The sequence below is a fragment of the Conger conger genome, chromosome 11 (assembly GCF_963514075.1).
Source record: "Conger conger chromosome 11, fConCon1.1, whole genome shotgun sequence".
NCBI lineage: Eukaryota > Metazoa > Chordata > Actinopteri > Anguilliformes > Congridae > Conger > Conger conger.
In genome coordinates this window covers 23920173-23937473 of record NC_083770.1, presented here as the reverse complement: position 1 = coordinate 23937473, position 17301 = coordinate 23920173, and the positions used below count along the sequence as shown (strand labels likewise).

General features: G+C 41.6%; 1 protein-coding gene across 1 annotated transcript; it reads right to left on the bottom strand.

Annotated features, from left to right (window-relative positions):
* Positions 1–884: 884 nt before the first annotated feature.
* Positions 885–11039, bottom strand: tbca (tubulin cofactor a). The gene is made up of 4 exons (XM_061259305.1): positions 10817–11039; positions 5890–5995; positions 2203–2289; positions 885–1807 (listed from the first exon to the last, which is right to left on the bottom strand). Exons 1-4 carry the CDS (start codon positions 10867–10869, stop codon positions 1727–1729), a joined length of 327 nt encoding a protein of 108 aa, XP_061115289.1. The 5' UTR covers positions 10870–11039; the 3' UTR covers positions 885–1726.
* Positions 11040–17301: the final 6262 nt, after the last annotated feature.

Below are 17301 nucleotides of genomic sequence, written 5' to 3'. Positions count from 1 at the left end.
CTGAGGGAGGAGTAACTCAGTCAGCAGGTCCAGTGGACCGAACCTGGATCCCACAGTGTGGTCACACTCTGAGGGACAGCAGGAGGCGTGTCCACTCACACGTCCATATCCCAGCCCACCAGCAACCTGCCGCCACATCATCCATCACCCCCGCGCCGGGAGGGAAGAGGGGAACAGATGTTCTCACAGCTCCCCAGGCTGAGGAGAGTGGAGGCCCAGAGAATGAGACAGCCTCAGGGCCAGGGATGAACTTCCACCATGTGTAATGAGACAGCGAGGAGGTGCTCACCAGCTATAGCACCGGCTCGCCACCAGCAGGAAAACTTGAAGAAACGTGGAGCAAAGCGCTTCATTCTTCAGGACCAAATTTACTCGGAACACTGCCAGAGCTGATGCATTCCACATAACATCACCGTGACCAAAACAGTTCTTTCACAAATGTCACCTGAAGTTTTGTTGTGATTCTACATGGATTCTATATGGCTGCTAATTCACACAACCAATATGAGTCACTCAGGGTCAAGTCCTACATTGATTTAGGGCTGTTGCACAGTCCTGGACCAAATTGAGTTTTCCATGTAGAATCTCTATTCAAAATTTTATTTACTCCAGAATTAGACTTGTCTGTGAAAAGGGCAAAGAATTCAAAGTTATACAGTGAACAAATACAAATACTACCCTACATGAGAAACACCAGCACATAACCACCCATTAACAATAGCCTCTACATCAGTATGGGATGGCAGTGATTGGGCCATCAGGCCTTATCCATTTGAAACTACCTGTATCTGAACATGTCAAAGTAGCTGATGAGCTATATGTGAAGCTAGCTTCCTAGTTAACTAGGGCCAATGTATATGTATGCTAGTAAGAGAAGTCACAACTTTTCGGATTTTACCTCATTTTAATAACACAGTGAAGCAGGATGCCACGGGAGTCGATAATGCAGAGGATTACAAATTAGCATATTAATGCGAAAACATTTCTATTTGATTTTATTTCAAATAATTAAGAGTGACAGCTCATTAGTTGTATTTTTACTTCTTGAGATCCATCTTTGCTTATTTTTATTGAGGGATAAAGTAAATTTGAGTTGACTCCTGACCTACAGACAGGTTACACTTGCACAGTTCTGCATGGCATATAAACCTAGCTGATTAACCTCCATTCTAACCTGCAAGTGACTGCAAATCTTACATTTTATTACTGCCGATATATACACAATATTCAAAATATTTATTAAATGCAAACAAAGTGCTATTGGTGTGTTCCAAACTCCACTCAGTAACCTGAACAGTTCCAATAACCAGCAATGAAAACTTCCACTATCGATGAACATGAACTTAGCTTTCACTGCTCAATCGCATTTTGGTACTTCAAGGTAATATAGGACTGCTTACATTACAGTTTTTTATAGAGATAACCTAGACTTGTTATTATGATGCTTTAATGATTGTTAATCCCAAAATAGTCACTATGCACAATACTTTACCGTACATTGTTGTGAAATTGTTTCTTGTGGAAATTTTCATTGATGACAAAATCACGTAGGATTGAAAAAAAAAACATTTATTTGATTATTTGAACTGCACAATCAATTAACAACATGTAGGATAATTAGTCAGCAAGCAATACAAGAAAAAAGTTTCACGTTATGTTTGTCTTTATGCTTCCAATGCCTGACTCAGTGGAATGGACACGGCTGTTTGAAACCATGATGAAACCATCATCCCTCCAACTTCACAGAGTCCAGCATAGTTCTGGCATCTTTGTATTCCTCTAGCTCTCCAAGGTCGGCTTCCGTTTCCTGAAAAACAAACACACCATTTACCACAGAGGCCTGGCACTGTTTGTGAGTTCACTAGGCAGCTAAGGCCTGAGACTGCATCCTTACAGGATCTGAAAGTACGGTAACCTGCTTCTGTTACAAATGTGGCAAACTTCTTCTTGACTCGCTTGTAACTGTGAAAGCTCAGTGTGTGTGGGGTATGGATTCAGTAGTAACTGTGAAAGCTATGTGTGTGGGGTATGGATTCAGTAGTAACTGTGAAAGCTAGGTGTGTGGGGTATGGATTCAGTAGTAACTGTGAAAGCTATGTGTGTGGGGTATGGATTCACTAGTAACTGTGAAAGCAACGTGTGTGTGGGGTATGGATTCACTAGTAACTGTGACAGCTCAGTGCGTGTGGGGTATGGACTCACTAGTAACTGTGATAGGTCAGCGTGTGCCATGGCCAAGCGCCGGTGACAGTCAGGGATCATCATGTGCGACTCCTGGAGGACCTCCATCTGCAGGGCGAACACACGCACACGCACACGTGCACACACACACAAAATCAGCACTGACACTTCTGCTACCTAAAAGAGTGACATTATTGGGGCAGTGGGGATAGGGAGAAAGACATTGGATTCAAGGCTCACTCAAATCCACGCTTCCAGGTTGGAGAAATCAAGGAAAAAAAGACACCTTTATGAAATCATCAAAAGGCCTCTTTTGACAGGACATAAAACCAGTGAACACACAGGCGAAACCACAGAGCCTTAAAACCACATAGAGCCTCTGGTTTTAAGAGCCTTTACCATTGGTAAGTTTATACCAGCAGCCTAATAATGCTTATAGGTAACACACAGAAAGCACGGTTACAGAAGCTTGTCTGGACTGCACGTGGGCCAGTGTTAATCCCACACACACCACACTCAGAGCACATTCACAAAGCTGGAATGCTGCTAGAGAGCAGAGGTTCTGAGCAGCCCTAAGACAGAAAGGAGAGAATGCTATTCTGTTTTCTGAGGTGTCATTAAAAGTGTGCAGCACGCTAAACAGCACGCTAAACTCCACGCTAATGATACTAGACTTCCCAGATGCTAACGTCGTCCATGGAATGGGTCTTCTTTGTTCAGCCAAAAGCTTAAACTTACACTATGCTTGCGTTTCTGAAGCTTTGTTTTCGTAACATTTTGAGCAATTCCAACTCTTGGAAAACAAACCCCAAAGGTTTACCTTTCAGAAGAGACCAGGATGGTGCCTGTAGTCCAAAGGGTTCAAGAATAGTAACCATTCTATTTTGGGTATGCCATTTTCAAACTTGTCTTAAGAAAAGGGGCCGATACTTAAGGGGTTAACCTGAGCCAAAACTACAACTACAAAAATGACAACTGCCCAAAAGACGGTATTTTTTGGTCAGAGTTACTTTACAAAGTTATTAATGGCATTTGGCAGATGCTCCTATCCAGAGCAATGTAGTTGATTAGACTAAGCAGGAGACAATCCTCCCCTGGAGCAATGCTGGGTTAAGGGCCTTACTCAAGGGCCGAACGGCTGTGTGGATCTTATTGTGGCTACACCGGGATTAGAACCACTGACCTTGCGTGTCCCAGTCATGTACCTTAACCACTACGCTACAGGCCGCCCCCACACACACACACAAGTATCTGAATATAAAATGTACTTTCAAACCTGCACGGGGTAACTTTGTACACAAAAGAATCAAGCTTATTTGATGCATTTTATTTCTCATTATTTGTTATAAGGAGCTTTAAGGACAGGGGAACAGCAGGAAGACGCAGAAACCCTCGGAGTACAATCTCATCGCTGCGGGATAAAGAAACCCACCATCAACTATCGATCCTCTCACAGCACAATTTACCCTGCCCTCCAAACCGAAGCGCCTCCTTTCTGACTTCACTTTCTCCACCCTCACAAGACACCTGCAGTCTGGAAATTAAAATCTGCATGAAAAATATGTCCTGAGTACACTGTGGTTTATGCAACAATACGATATCTGGATGTCAATTTTTGGATTTTCAAACATGTTAACAGACCATAAAATATGTTTTAGCTTGACTGTTTAGTTTGTATTTCTAGTGTGTGAAACTAGACTTTTTACAACATGGCTGGGATAGCATTAAACATTTTACTTGCTTTACTTTTGACATTAACATTTGAAAGTCGTATTAACAACAATCACTAAACAATTCTTCATTATCTCAGACTAACCACAGAATTCCATGAATATGAAATCCAAGACTAACCCCCCCCTCCCCTTCTAATTAATACAGCATATGACTCAGTTTTTCATACAGCTGTTTTGCATTAGCTAACAAATGGCACCGTATATTAAAACATATGCCCCTGTTTAATAATCAGAGTGCACAGGCCCCTTTAAACACCGGACTATAATAAATGGCTGTGGATTTATTTAAAATGTAATAATGCTGTAATTCCCACAATAGTGACTATTCTAATTTCATGCAAATACATGATCTGACGGCATAAGTAAATAACACCACTGAGAAGCTGATTTTTCTGCAACTGCTAATATACACTTCCTGTGTCCAGTAGTTCTGTGTCCATCAGAACTACAAACTGGGCATCCACATTTAGGGAGTGTGTGTAAAGAGTGTCCTGTCAACTACATTGAGGGAGCGTTTGTAAGGTGTGTTCAGACATCTACATTGTCACTCCCACAGAGAGACTGACCCACAGGCTCTGTATCACTCCCACAGAGAGACTGACCCACTGGCTCAGTATCACTCCCACAGAGACACTGACCCACTGGCTCTGTATCACTCCCACAGAGAGACTGACCCACTGGCTCTGTATCACACACAGAGAGACTGACCCACTGGCTCTGTATCACACACAGAGAGACTGACCCACTGGCTCTGTATCACACACACAGAGAGACTGACCCACTGGCTCTGTATCACACACACAGAGAGACTGACCCACAGGCTCTGTATCCCACACAGAGAGACTGACCCACTGGCTCTGTATCCCACACAGAGAGACTGACCCACTGGCTCTGTATCACACACACACACACACACACACACACACACACACACACACACACACACACACACACACACACACACACACACACACACAGACTGACCCACTGGCTCTGTATCCCACACAGAGACTGACCCACTGGCTCTGTATCACCCACAGAGAGACTGACCCACAGGCTCTGTATCACACACACACACACACACACACACACACACACAGACTGACCCACTGGCTCAGTATCCCACACAGAGAGACTGACCCACTGGCTCTGTATCACTCACACAGAGAGACTGACCCACTGGCTCTGTATCACCCACAGAGAGAAAGGAATGGAGGACTTGGGTCAGCGGCCACTCTGAGTGGCACTAAATTAGCAACATGTGCTGCTAATTATCAGAATCCTGCAAAACTACATAATGCAATTTAATGCACCAGCAAATTAAAACTGAGAACAATTAGTTTCTCTGACCTTGTACATTACACAGGACAGCCATGCTGAACCAACTCCAGCCCATATTAATAAGAAATACACCCACAACCCCCCTTCCCCCCAACACTACTCTCCTCCTCAACTGGGCTTAGCTTCTACCTTTGTGCTACCAATGTGGATTTGAAGTTACAATGGCTTTCATATTTGGTTACATATTTTTAAAACAGATAACACTGTAATAAACAATAAATGGTTCAACAACTGAATTGGGAATGCTGCAAGATAAGACAGATCCAAGCATTTCCCCTTGGGCAGCATGTGGCCTAGGGGCTAAGGTACATGACAGTAAGTTTGCTGCCCATGGCGTGGATTCATAGGCCCATAGTACTACAAAGGAAACAGTATAACAGCGTGTAGCTCTTTGTATTGAACCTCCATGACAGTGTCTTATTTGTAGTTTAATTAGTATGGTTTGCACAGTATTTGGCACGTAAATAATGTGATGCTATGCGTTTCACACCATTATAACACCCACATTCCACCCGGGTTTATACACTGCTGCTAGTTCTTATATGCATCCATTCTGCAGGTGCTGCCGTTTCATGACACCAGAGACACCATAGAGGTACACTCACAAGACAGAGGACACAGACTGAGGACCCACCTGCTTCTTGATGACGTACTCATCCCCTCCTTCAGCTTTCAGTCCCTCGATCTTCGCCTCCTGCTGCTTGGCTTCTTTCACATAGAGCACCTCCTCTTTCGCCAGGCTGCAGGGAAAACCACGTTTCACAAATTACAGTCTACACCAAAGATCATCAACTCTGGCCATCAAATCAAAATCCAGCCCTGGTTTTCCTGTTTTCCTGGGTAATTAGTGCTACTAATTGGCCAGAGTTCTCACCTGACTCCCAGGTAAAGGGGGGTGGAAAATCAGCAGGTCTTAGCCCTCAAGGACAAGTGTTGATCCCTGGTCTACACCAATACCACAGACTACTCTAAGTACAAGATTTCCGACTATTTCTGGATGTTTCTACATCACATCCCTTCCAGAACAAACACAAACCCTTTGTTAGTAGACTCTGGTTCACACTCAGGCAGTCAGGGCTTTTCATAAACTTTCATCATTAGACATTTGGTCCATTCTCATTCAGCAAATTCCCATTCTACCCTTATCTGCTTCATCCTGGTCTCCTGGAACTGCCTGGTGACCTTATTCTCACCAGTACGCTTGGTTTTATATTAAAAATATTTCCAAAAATTGATACTGTGATTACAGCATCTTCCAGAACTATGAAAACACAGGCCTGCCCTCCTGTTTTGCTATACGTGTGAAAAGGAATGAAGGTGTGTTTATCATCACCTTCACCAACACCCGCATACTGTGATACTTAAGAGCAGCCAATGGAATTTCCCTTGCATCCAGAACTCCATTATGAGCCCAAAATACTCATCAAATGACCAAACATGTGGAAGACATATTTACACATACTGTATATGTATAACATTAAGCACCCACGAGAACACTCCCTTGCCACTCCGGAAGATAAGAACCCCACCCTAAGCCTTTCCAAAACCTGGGCGAAAAACCTGCTAATGGTGTAAAACCGTGTGAGAAATCACTCTCGATTTCCCTGTACTGATCCACATAGGGTGGTATCAGTTCTAACTCCATCGTTCTGTGGTTTGATTTTACCCTGACAGGATAAACGTGCGCACTCGTTAACTCCCAGCTGTGAGAGCGCTGCTCCTTCCTGCTAACGCTGCTAATCTCCTGTCCTTACTTCATTTATTCCACTCTTTGTGCTGCTCCTCCACAAAACACCGCACTACCCCTACTCAGATTAATTGATCATCAATTTAGCTCTAATTTGGACCAAGTCAGGTGGTAAATGGGCCGCTTTTGCTTGATTGTTAGTGAAATGTGTGCAAGTACATTGATAAATTCTGATTATTTATCAATTACCAGCAAATGAACTAAATATATTGAATAAATTCCTGGCTGATTGTCATAATAGAGTTAGAAAATATGGCTATTGATAATGATTCCCGGCTAATAGTCTTTTCCGGCTGCGGTAGCCGGCATGTCGGAATGACAACAAAGAATTCATTTTTCATAAAATCATCTGTGTGCTGGAGCGATCCATCATTAAGCAGCGACATCATCGCTGATCCTCCGTAACGCACGCCGCATCGCTCAGAAAGCCTAAACCACTGTCATATTTCATGTCAATTACGCGTAATTTTAATATGTCGCCATCGACACATCTCGTAATGCTTAGCATATGCTAAGATAAGGGCCTGAGCCTCATTGAGATGAGTTATATTACGGGCCAGACTGTTTGGCGAGGCAGTCGCAGGGATTCAAATAACTAAACGACAGGCTAATGAAAAAATGTGCCTTGATCTTAATTTCTTATTTGGCCGGGCGGAGGCGGTTATGTGTGGGGAGGAGTGGGGCTGCTTTTAAATGGGCCTGCCACTATGTTTCCCCAAAGTTAATGGAAAAGCAGCTCTGTGGAAAATAGAAAAAAGAATTAGACTCGACACACATTCAATTACTCTAATACTGCATTTTTGAGCCATGTAGCCCGTGCCAGTTGGAATGACAAAACTAAATTACTGTTGTCATTTTATTAAGGGCATCCGCTGCGCGTGGCAGTAAATCAAATGTGCAAAACCGCAGGAAAACCATGCGCACGGGTTTGGGGGGATGTTCCTGTACCCCGGCGTGGGTCTGCCGTCCCTCCCCAAGGTCACGGTTCTGTAATGTGCGCCCACACGCCACACCACAGAATATCCCCCGTTCATGCATGTTCTCCCTTTCCACAAATTAAACTCCCAGCACCCAAAGATCCAGCACCTCCGGGATCAGGTAACACACTGCTGGAAATCTGCATTCAAACCTTGTTAGAAATAAATACATGCAAGTCAACAGGACCACAGGAGAGGGACTAATTCATCAACTAACTGCATCTCTGGGAGGTGTCCATGTCACTGCTGAATATGGTTAACCTACATCCAGGAACATTCACAACATTCATCGACTTCAATCCAGGAACATACCAGTATTGCATTGCTCCTGAAATAAAAAATGCCGGTTACACTCCAGATTTAGCTCCAGAAATAAAGCCCTGTACAATCCAGATTTAGAAATAAAAATGAGGAGGAAGTGCAAAATGAAAATATTATATTTCCCTTTTCCCAAAAAAAAGCACTTATGCTGCAGTCATACTGACATCCTGTTCACGCCAGGACCAGAAAATATCAGCCTGCTGGGGAATATGGGACATTGAGTCCGAGAGTAAACTACAAGGAGGACACCATTATCAGTACAAAGAATTATGAACACGTACAACAGTACCTACAAGCAATCTAACCTTAGTAAGATATGAGAACCAAGAATGATCTAACAACACTTTGTGTATCAGTATGCATAAAGCTAAGCTAACAACTGCATCACTTTAATGGTGTGTCTACCTTTAGGAGCGTGTGTAAAGGGACAGGGGAATCAATGACCTACCTGTACTACTCCACAGGTCCATCATATAAAATTATTTTATAATCAGGGCTTGTAGATTCGTGATTATGGCATGTCAGTAACATTTAAACAGGTGGTGCTAAAAGACTGTTAAAGGCAAAACAAACAGAATTGCAGTGTGAATTGCCCTAGTCTCATTCTAATCAGCTGATGTCACTTTTGTTTAATCAGAGGCCAGCTCCTGGCCAAAGTACTGGCTGTATTGGCATACATGTAGTATGCATTCTCAATACCCCGCACCCTGTATGCTGACTACATGCAATCAATGGCAGAGTCCAATTACTGAGCCACACACAGTCAGACCTAAAGGTGAGAGCACACTCTGGCATGAGGGAGAGAGGAAAAGACAGATAGAGGGGGAGGTCAGAGGGAGGGAGGGAGGGAGGGCGAGAGAGAGAGAATGAGAGAGTGACTGAAAATCTGTCTGTACTCCAGATCAATAAGCGTGATGTAGGATATGTTGAGGTCGGCCATGTTGTGACAGCGGTCCGCTGCTTTATGCCACTCTCAGGGGGAGGGCTGGAGGATGTATGGGAAGCCACAGCACATTCATCACAGATCTCTATATTTACCACATTTCACCTGCCCTCTGGGGACCATACTTACACACCAATATTTACCACATCTCACCTACCCTATGGGGACCAGACTCAGACGCATTATCCAGAAAAAAGGCACATTAACAAACCTCCTATTCTGCCAGGAAAGCAGAAAGCTGGAATTGGCTAAATGCCAGGATGACTAGGTTAATTCTGGAATATGTAGTGAGTACACCAAGGCTAGCGAATGACATGAAATACAACACCCGATTCAATGAATGGACTAATCATGGCCTTCATTCAAATGCTTGATGAATTCAATCTGGTGTTCCAGTGCAGGATAGAAAAACACCTGCACCCACACTGGCCCTTTTTGTGAAAAAGACTGGACAGTGTATGTCCCTGCACACGTCAACAAGTGCCTAAGGTGGCCCTCACCTGCCTCACTTCACCTGCTTAAATAACTTGCCACATTACTGCTATAGTGACTGGCAATGGCCAACAATAGCTTGCAATTTTATATCATACCGTCAATACGATTAGTGTGTGTGTGTGTGTGTGTGTGTGTGTGGTGCTTTATGAACAAAGCTAAGTAAGAACAAATCTATCAAGTCTCATGAAAAAACATTATGTACAATCAGTAGACTGGTTAATTAAAAAACCGTGGAAACGTCTTGCCTACTCGTATGCACGTCGTAGAATGTCAAGGTGGTGTTCTTTGAGAGATTCACTCGTCAATTATTTCTCTGTATTCAATTTAGGTGTAATCCGTTCCAACGGAATAGTGTGCTTCATAACGCGAATTTCAGGGAACCGCACTTGACTTCATCCATTATCTTAACCCGCTTGTCCAGAACAGGGTCGCAGGGGGGCTGGAGCCTATCCCAGCATACATTGGGCGAAAGGCAGGAATACACCCTGGACAGGTCGCCAGTCCATCGCAGGGCAGTTGAATTCATTTTTCACTTGATAGCAGCGTTTTGGAAATATTACGTTTGACTAAAGACGCATAATCTCCTCCCATAACATATGGGCCCGTGCGTTGGGAAACCAACACTGAAACGAGAGAACCTGGCTCACTAAAATATAGGGGAAAGCACTTGGGCTAGTATCAAAACAGAAAAAAGATTTAGAGCTGTAGATGAATAATACATAACAGGGAAGAAACACACGAGGGGAATACGCTTTTTCAAACAAAAATGCAGGCCAGACCGCTGAAAATATCATAAATTATTTTGAAAAAACATATCAGTGTTCGTGAACATGCATGCTATTCCAAATGTCACGCGGATTGTCCCTCAAACTAACGCACATTCTGATAACTGGATCATAGAAGCAGCAATAACATGTTCCCCATAAAAGCCCCGGTGTATAGTCGAAGCTACATTCCAGCAGCGCGCTTACTGCTCGGTCATATTTTCACTCTAGTCCGCCTGAGGGGCGGCCTACTTCGGATCTATGCAATCTATGCTATCTATGCTGCACGAAAGATCAACAAGCAAAACACTTACCGTTTAACTACTCCGGTCTTAATTTTAATTTGTCGTACTCGGGGATCGGCCATAATAACTGAACCAAAACGAACAAACGTTAAATAAATCGAAGAACTTGAGCTTTCAGGAGCCTAATACAAACACGCCTCTATCGCCGATTCTCAGCCTTGCCGGTGACACGGAGTTGGACCGAACTGCGCATGAGCAGCGCTCGCATTTACGACAAGCCAGAGCTGACCACTTGCAGTACAACTGTCCGCATGGCTGCTGTAGCCTACGCCATGTTTTAAGTATTCACTTTAGGTAGAACATTTAATTTAATGTAAAAGACAGTGCTTAGTGACTGTAAATTACTGTATGAAATTGTCCATGAAGTGTTGCAGACACGAACTGCTATATAATAATAATAATAATAATAATAATAATAATAATAATAATAATAATATTAAGAAAATAACAAAGAAAGATAAAAAATAAAATAAAACAGGTGTTATATCTGTATGTTATTACTTAAGTAATGAAGGAGCTAAATGTATTGATACAGTTGGCTACAAGTGCATCTATAAGTCCACATTTAAACAACCTAAACAATGACAGCAAAATGCTACAAAACATTACATTTGAATTTTGATTTGCACCTAGAATAATGGCACAGTGGCAAGCACTCAGAGGAGGCTGGCGCCATCACAGAGAAATATTTTACTTTTTCACTGCCATGCAACACAATATTTTTAGATGATTTCCTTTTAGTGAAAGCCTCTTCATACCATTACATAAACCATAGAAAAAGACATGGCACACAGTTCTTTGTTACAGTTTTTTGAGCTCATTGCAGAATTGCAGTAAAATCAGTTCCACCCTCATTCTATTATGATATGACAGTCAGCTCCTCCTGTTACCAAATAACTGTGGTGATCATGTGACTTACTCCTGTCCTTACAGGCCCAGGTCAAACATGTTTCTGATGTATCATTCCTCAAACTTCACCCAATTAGCAGTATTTTACTGTTGAGTGTCACCAGGCAGGATGTTGTAATGACGACAGGAAGGTGTAATGAAGAACAGATTGTAGAGTGCTCAACAAGTCACAACATGTGCAGACATTGTCACATAACATAAGCCAACATTAAACCTTATCAGCACGTCAGTTAATATGTCTGTAATCTATAATGGCTACCTATCAAAACAGATGATACAACTGTGGCTTTCACATAAAAATCTTTATAGCCTTATATGGTATGTGGCCCTTCCATACAGGATAAGAATCACAAAGCTTTTATAGACCTTCAGAAGTCCTGTGCTTATAGGCCTCCTCATAGTTCCTCTGAGTGATGATAGATTTTTTTATTTACAGTTTCCAGTATTACTTTTGCCCACCAATTTGATTTTTATTTATAACTTTGAAGAAAGTATATGTTTACAGCTGTGGTGTCCAATCTTTCCCATGAAGAGCCTTTGTTGACCCTTGTTTTTTGTTTTAGCCCACTACTAAAAAATCAGATTCACAAAATGAACTAATGGTGGTCTTCCCTCAAGACTTTGATGAGTGGAATCATGCATACTAATGCTGGGATAAAACAAAAGCTTGGCTAACACTAATCCTTTTTGGATAAGATGAATTCCCTTGGTTTAAATATGCTTTATTTTTATTATTATCCATCCATCCATCCATTATCCTAACCCGCTTATCTTGAACAGGGTCGCAGGGGGGCTGGAGCCTATCCCAGCATACATTGGGCGAAAGGCAGGAATACACCCTGGACAGGTCGCCAGTCCATCGCAGGGCACACACACCATTCACTCACACACTCATACCTACGGGCAATTTAGACTCTCCAATCAGCCTATCCTGCATGTCTTTGGACTGTGGGAAACCGGCGCAGACACGGAGAGAACATGCAAACTCCGCACAGAGAGGCCCCGGCCGATGGGGATTCGAACCCAGGACCTCCTTGCTGTGCTACCCACTGCACCATCCGTGCCGCCCATTATTATTATTATTATTATTATTATTGTGTTATACATTTATTTCCCAGTCACCTAATTTGGATTGTGGCACAGCAGAATGATTTCAAGTGATCTTTATGCCTCTTAATACAGTTTTGTTATGGACTCATTTTCTCAGCAATATAGAGAGTTACATTTATTATTACACATTTTCTGATCTGCCTTAATATATTCCCTAACGAGAGAATGTGATCATGTTTGTACTGTTTTCCATTGATTTGAATTAAAAATGTGGAAGCTCATAATTGTGAAAAAGTATAAAATGAGTTAAATGGACCTGCATTATGTATCACACAAAGGCAGGGAATAACAATGCTTGGATCAGCTTAGTTAATCTGTTTTCCATCAAAGTTATAAAAATAACCAAAAATGACAGACAAGTTGATCAAATGTGCACGCTTCTCGTTTTCACAACCCAGGCACTTATTTAAATGATATGTGTTGGCAGAGAATATAATTATGTTTTGTTTAACATTACGTGAAAGGTATTTTTCCGTTTAAGAACGATGACTACTGATGCTATGTGGATGTGGAGATGAGATTAAAGGCATACTTTCAATAAACACAATACATGTAAACATTGTTCTGTAAAACAATATGAAGACCAAATAAAATGTGATCGTGGCCTTTAACAGTGTATTCAAGACAGGATTCATAGAATTGCATAATATATTAAGTATAGTTATACACATTATAAACTCATTCAATAAATACTATTGTTCAAGTTGTTCATTGTAATTCAAATACAGTATGTCTGACAAATAGCTCTATCCTATAATCTTGATGAGACCTTATTTATAAAGTTGAATCCCATTGCAGTTTAACCTTTCAATAACGCACTTTCATGAGAAATGCTAAACACTCTGTGAAATGACTGTTCACGGTTTAAGACAACAATTGAAGTATTTAATCACCTTAGTAAATCCACAAGATGAGCTTTCTAATGAATAGTACTGGGATAGTGCGGAAGCTACTTCATCATTGGCAATTGCATTGGACAGTTGCGTTTGCATAAAAAGGATAATATCATTACATACAGTATATCCAATAAGGCCTCCTGCCTGCTTTTACCACCAACACACCCGCACTTCCAACATTAAATCCAGGATAGGCCGCAGCCAGAGCCCTTTGCGTCCAGAGCAGAGTGGAGCATAAATCAGAATATGGATTGGGAAAGGAGCAGTAGGCTATATGAACGATCAATTTCTGAAACAGAATTTTACAAATTATATCAACAAGCTTATGCACTATGATCACAATTATAATGAATTAATTAGAATATTCTTGTTTCCTTTTTTGCCCTTTGATGCACAAGCTATGCAAATATATAGAAATTCAGTCGGATCACTTTTGACCCATGTTGTGCATCAAAGTAGTCATGTCAAATGCGCTCCATTGTATTTGATTTCGAATTTCTTTATGAACGTTGATGTGTCATTGAAATGAACTGTTGTTCATGTGCTTCTAATTAGTTTGATGATCGTTTTATTCGGTTCACAAGTGAGGAAAAACACATTTGGTCTTGTATTAGAGTATTTAGCCTAATGAAATAAATAAATAAAAGCAGCCGTCATTCCCTCCCATTCCAGCAAGGCTAAAGGGACCAGAAGGGGGGAAATATATCTATTAATTATGTATGCTACCGGAACGACCTTGTGATGTCGAATTTTAGATTTTTCATGCTGTAATGCGATTCATTATTTCGAAAAGTGACTTCAATACGCAAATATTGCCTTATCGAATACATTTTTCTACCCGGCACCCTCAACCGACCTGCTGAAGGGGGAAGGTAACCTAATCATTGCCACCACACGTTATTATTTGGTGAACGGTGATGAGCAAAACCTGGTATTTCCATCTTTAAACCCCTGGCTGCTTTCCCTTTCCCCCTGACCGTTGATTATTAGTATTTTCCTAGTTTTCCAAACCAATAAGTGCCACTATCAAGCAGTTGGAAGCGCTCTGAGGCGGCAGACATGCTGCTGGCCGTAATTGATATTGAACGAGCCGCTGGTAGACGAGAGCAGGGCCACTGCTGGGTAATTTGCAGTTTAATCAGCGTTTGTAATGAGAGCTGCTGATTAGGGCTGTTTGAAATTAAAGAGAGTTACAAGTAACGTCTGTCGGAGTCCGGTGATAATTCAGGACTAATTATCGTGATTAAAGAAAACTGGATGACTTTGGGTTTCTCTAATGCGAAGAGAAACCCCAGGAGCGAGTGAAGTATATATATAATATAGCCCAGGCCTATATTATGCAGTGTATACATAACATCCCCCAAAATGGACTATTTCAGTGCGGAAGCGTTTCAGTAACGGTGCCTGTGCGTTTCAGTACCTTGGACAGTACCTTTACGGAAACGTCAATTTTGTGGGATGTTACGATAATGGTTAGTCGGCGTTAACTCAAAGCACATTGTCATGAAAACGGTTTATGATTTAAATATTTGTTTCAGATAGCCTACTGATACCTTCCCAAATATAGCCTAGGCCTATATATATTGAGCCAAGGCATAAACATAATCTGGATGCATCGTCCCGCAGAAGTTTTTCATCGAAAACCGATCGGAATTGACGAGGAAACCTGATTAAATCTGATCAGGAAACCTGATTATCGAACAAAGCAAGTAATTTATAAATGAACGACCCTTCCAGATTAGTTTATGGAAGAAAACGAACTATTCATACTGAAATGAAAAGAATGGGATCCATTCTTTGAGCCCAGCTTCGGCTGCCTTCAGAATAGCAAATGTAAAATTAGTGAGAGTGTGGGCATGAACACCTACTGCTAATTAGTGAGAGATTAGAAGGGAGAAAAAACGGAGGATTGCGCGCGCTCAAGGGGCACCTGCTGGTTGATCTGAGCCGCATCGGCACCTGCTGCCAGCTCTCTCTCTCTCTCTCTCTCTCTCTCTCTCTCTCTCTCTCTCTCTCTCTCTAGCTATCTCTATCTTTGTTTATGTAATGTCATTGGTATTTTTTGGAGTGTCAAAAAATGGATGGTTAAAATTCTGTCTCTATCTCTCTCTTTGCCCCCCCACCCTCTCTTTCTTCTTCTTCTCCCCACGCACCTCTCTTCAGATAGATAACATAACCTACATTCCTAATCTCCATTTGTAATTTGTAATCTTTGGAAAGTCATTTTTTTCTACCTCGGACAGACTGCGCAGATAATGAAAATATTCTGTATTAACATGCCTGTACGTTTTCAGGAGAAACTAAGAAATATTGTGGAATATTAACTGCTGACAGATAAATTCTATTTTACAGGCCTACAGCCTTTGATTATATATATATATATATATATATAATATATATATATATATATATATATATATATATATATATATATATATATATATATATATATATATATGATGTAAACATCATTAGCCTACGGCTGTAATTTAATCTAATTGTGTAGACTATAGATCAGGTTAACCCTTTAAGATTATATTATTATATATTTTACAAATTGATAGTGGTAGCCTAAATATTTATCGACATATTAGCCAAGTTGGTGAGAGTGTGGCAGAGAGATCTGTTCTAGCGCGGTGTCTGAGCCGGATCAGCCCCATCTATCCAGTGTCACCGGCTGTCGTGTTGAGAGAATCGGTGAGTAAACAGGGGTGACAGATAGGGGGCTCCGCTGATTACTCATACAAATAGGCCGCAAACTCCGCCAGGACGCGTCGCCTCTGAGACGGGCTCCTACACTGACAGCGCCGCTCATCCCTGGATCCCCTGTCCGGCTGTTCGAGCTTTGTCCTCCATCAATCACGCCATTGTGTCCGGGATGTTATATAGAGTCACTTAATATCCCCACCTTCATCTCTATTCGCGGGGAGAATGATGTGCCATACGGGCCAAACGGCCTGTCAGAAGGGGACAGACGACAACTCTGGGCGCCGTTTGAGGGAGGCCCACTAATGCCAAAGATATATTGTGGCTCGCCCGACATCTCATTAAGACAAACACAATCTTGTGTTAGAGTCACCAACAGATGCATCTCTCTCATTCCCTTTCTTCGTATAAATATCGGAAAGGAAATAAAGGTAGGCCTGTGGGTAGGTCTGCTATAGGCTACTACTTACTAAAAAGTACAGACTTCATTTGGGGGTCTACCTCCAGCAGCCTGTCTTTGTGTGTCTATGTGGTAGGCCAATCTAGATTGTCGAGGATTCAATGTGCGCTATGTCCGCTACACATCAATATAATTCGTTTATTGCTACTTTAATTTTTATTTTTACTAGTGCTAAGGTTTTGCTTGTTATCACTCCCATCCGACTAGGCATAAGCCTATCGCTAATTTATCCCTGATAATAATAATAATAATAATAATAATAATAATAATAATAATAATAACTTACAACACCACCAATGTTTGTGGATATTATGAATAAATGCGGTTAGCCAAACCTATTACTTTGTGAATAAAAATAAATGATGTGTACAACAGTTAAAATGGGCTCTTCTATTTTTATTATAACTGAAAAA

What these genes read in the sequence shown, in the direction of transcription:
- tbca (XM_061259305.1), bottom strand. Translation starts at nt 10,869, where the DNA reads ATGGCCGATCCCCGAGTACGACAAATTAAAATTAAGACCGGAGTAGTT. An exon ending in AAGACCGGAGTAGTTAAACG is followed by an intron (nt 5,996 to 10,816) that starts GTAAGTGTTTTG and finishes TTTTCCCTGCAG; the next exon opens with CCTGGCGAAAGAGGAGGTGC. An exon ending in CTGACCTATCACAGTTACTA is followed by an intron (nt 1,808 to 2,202) that starts GTGAGTCCATAC and finishes TTTGTTTTTCAG; the next exon opens with GAAACGGAAGCCGACCTTGG.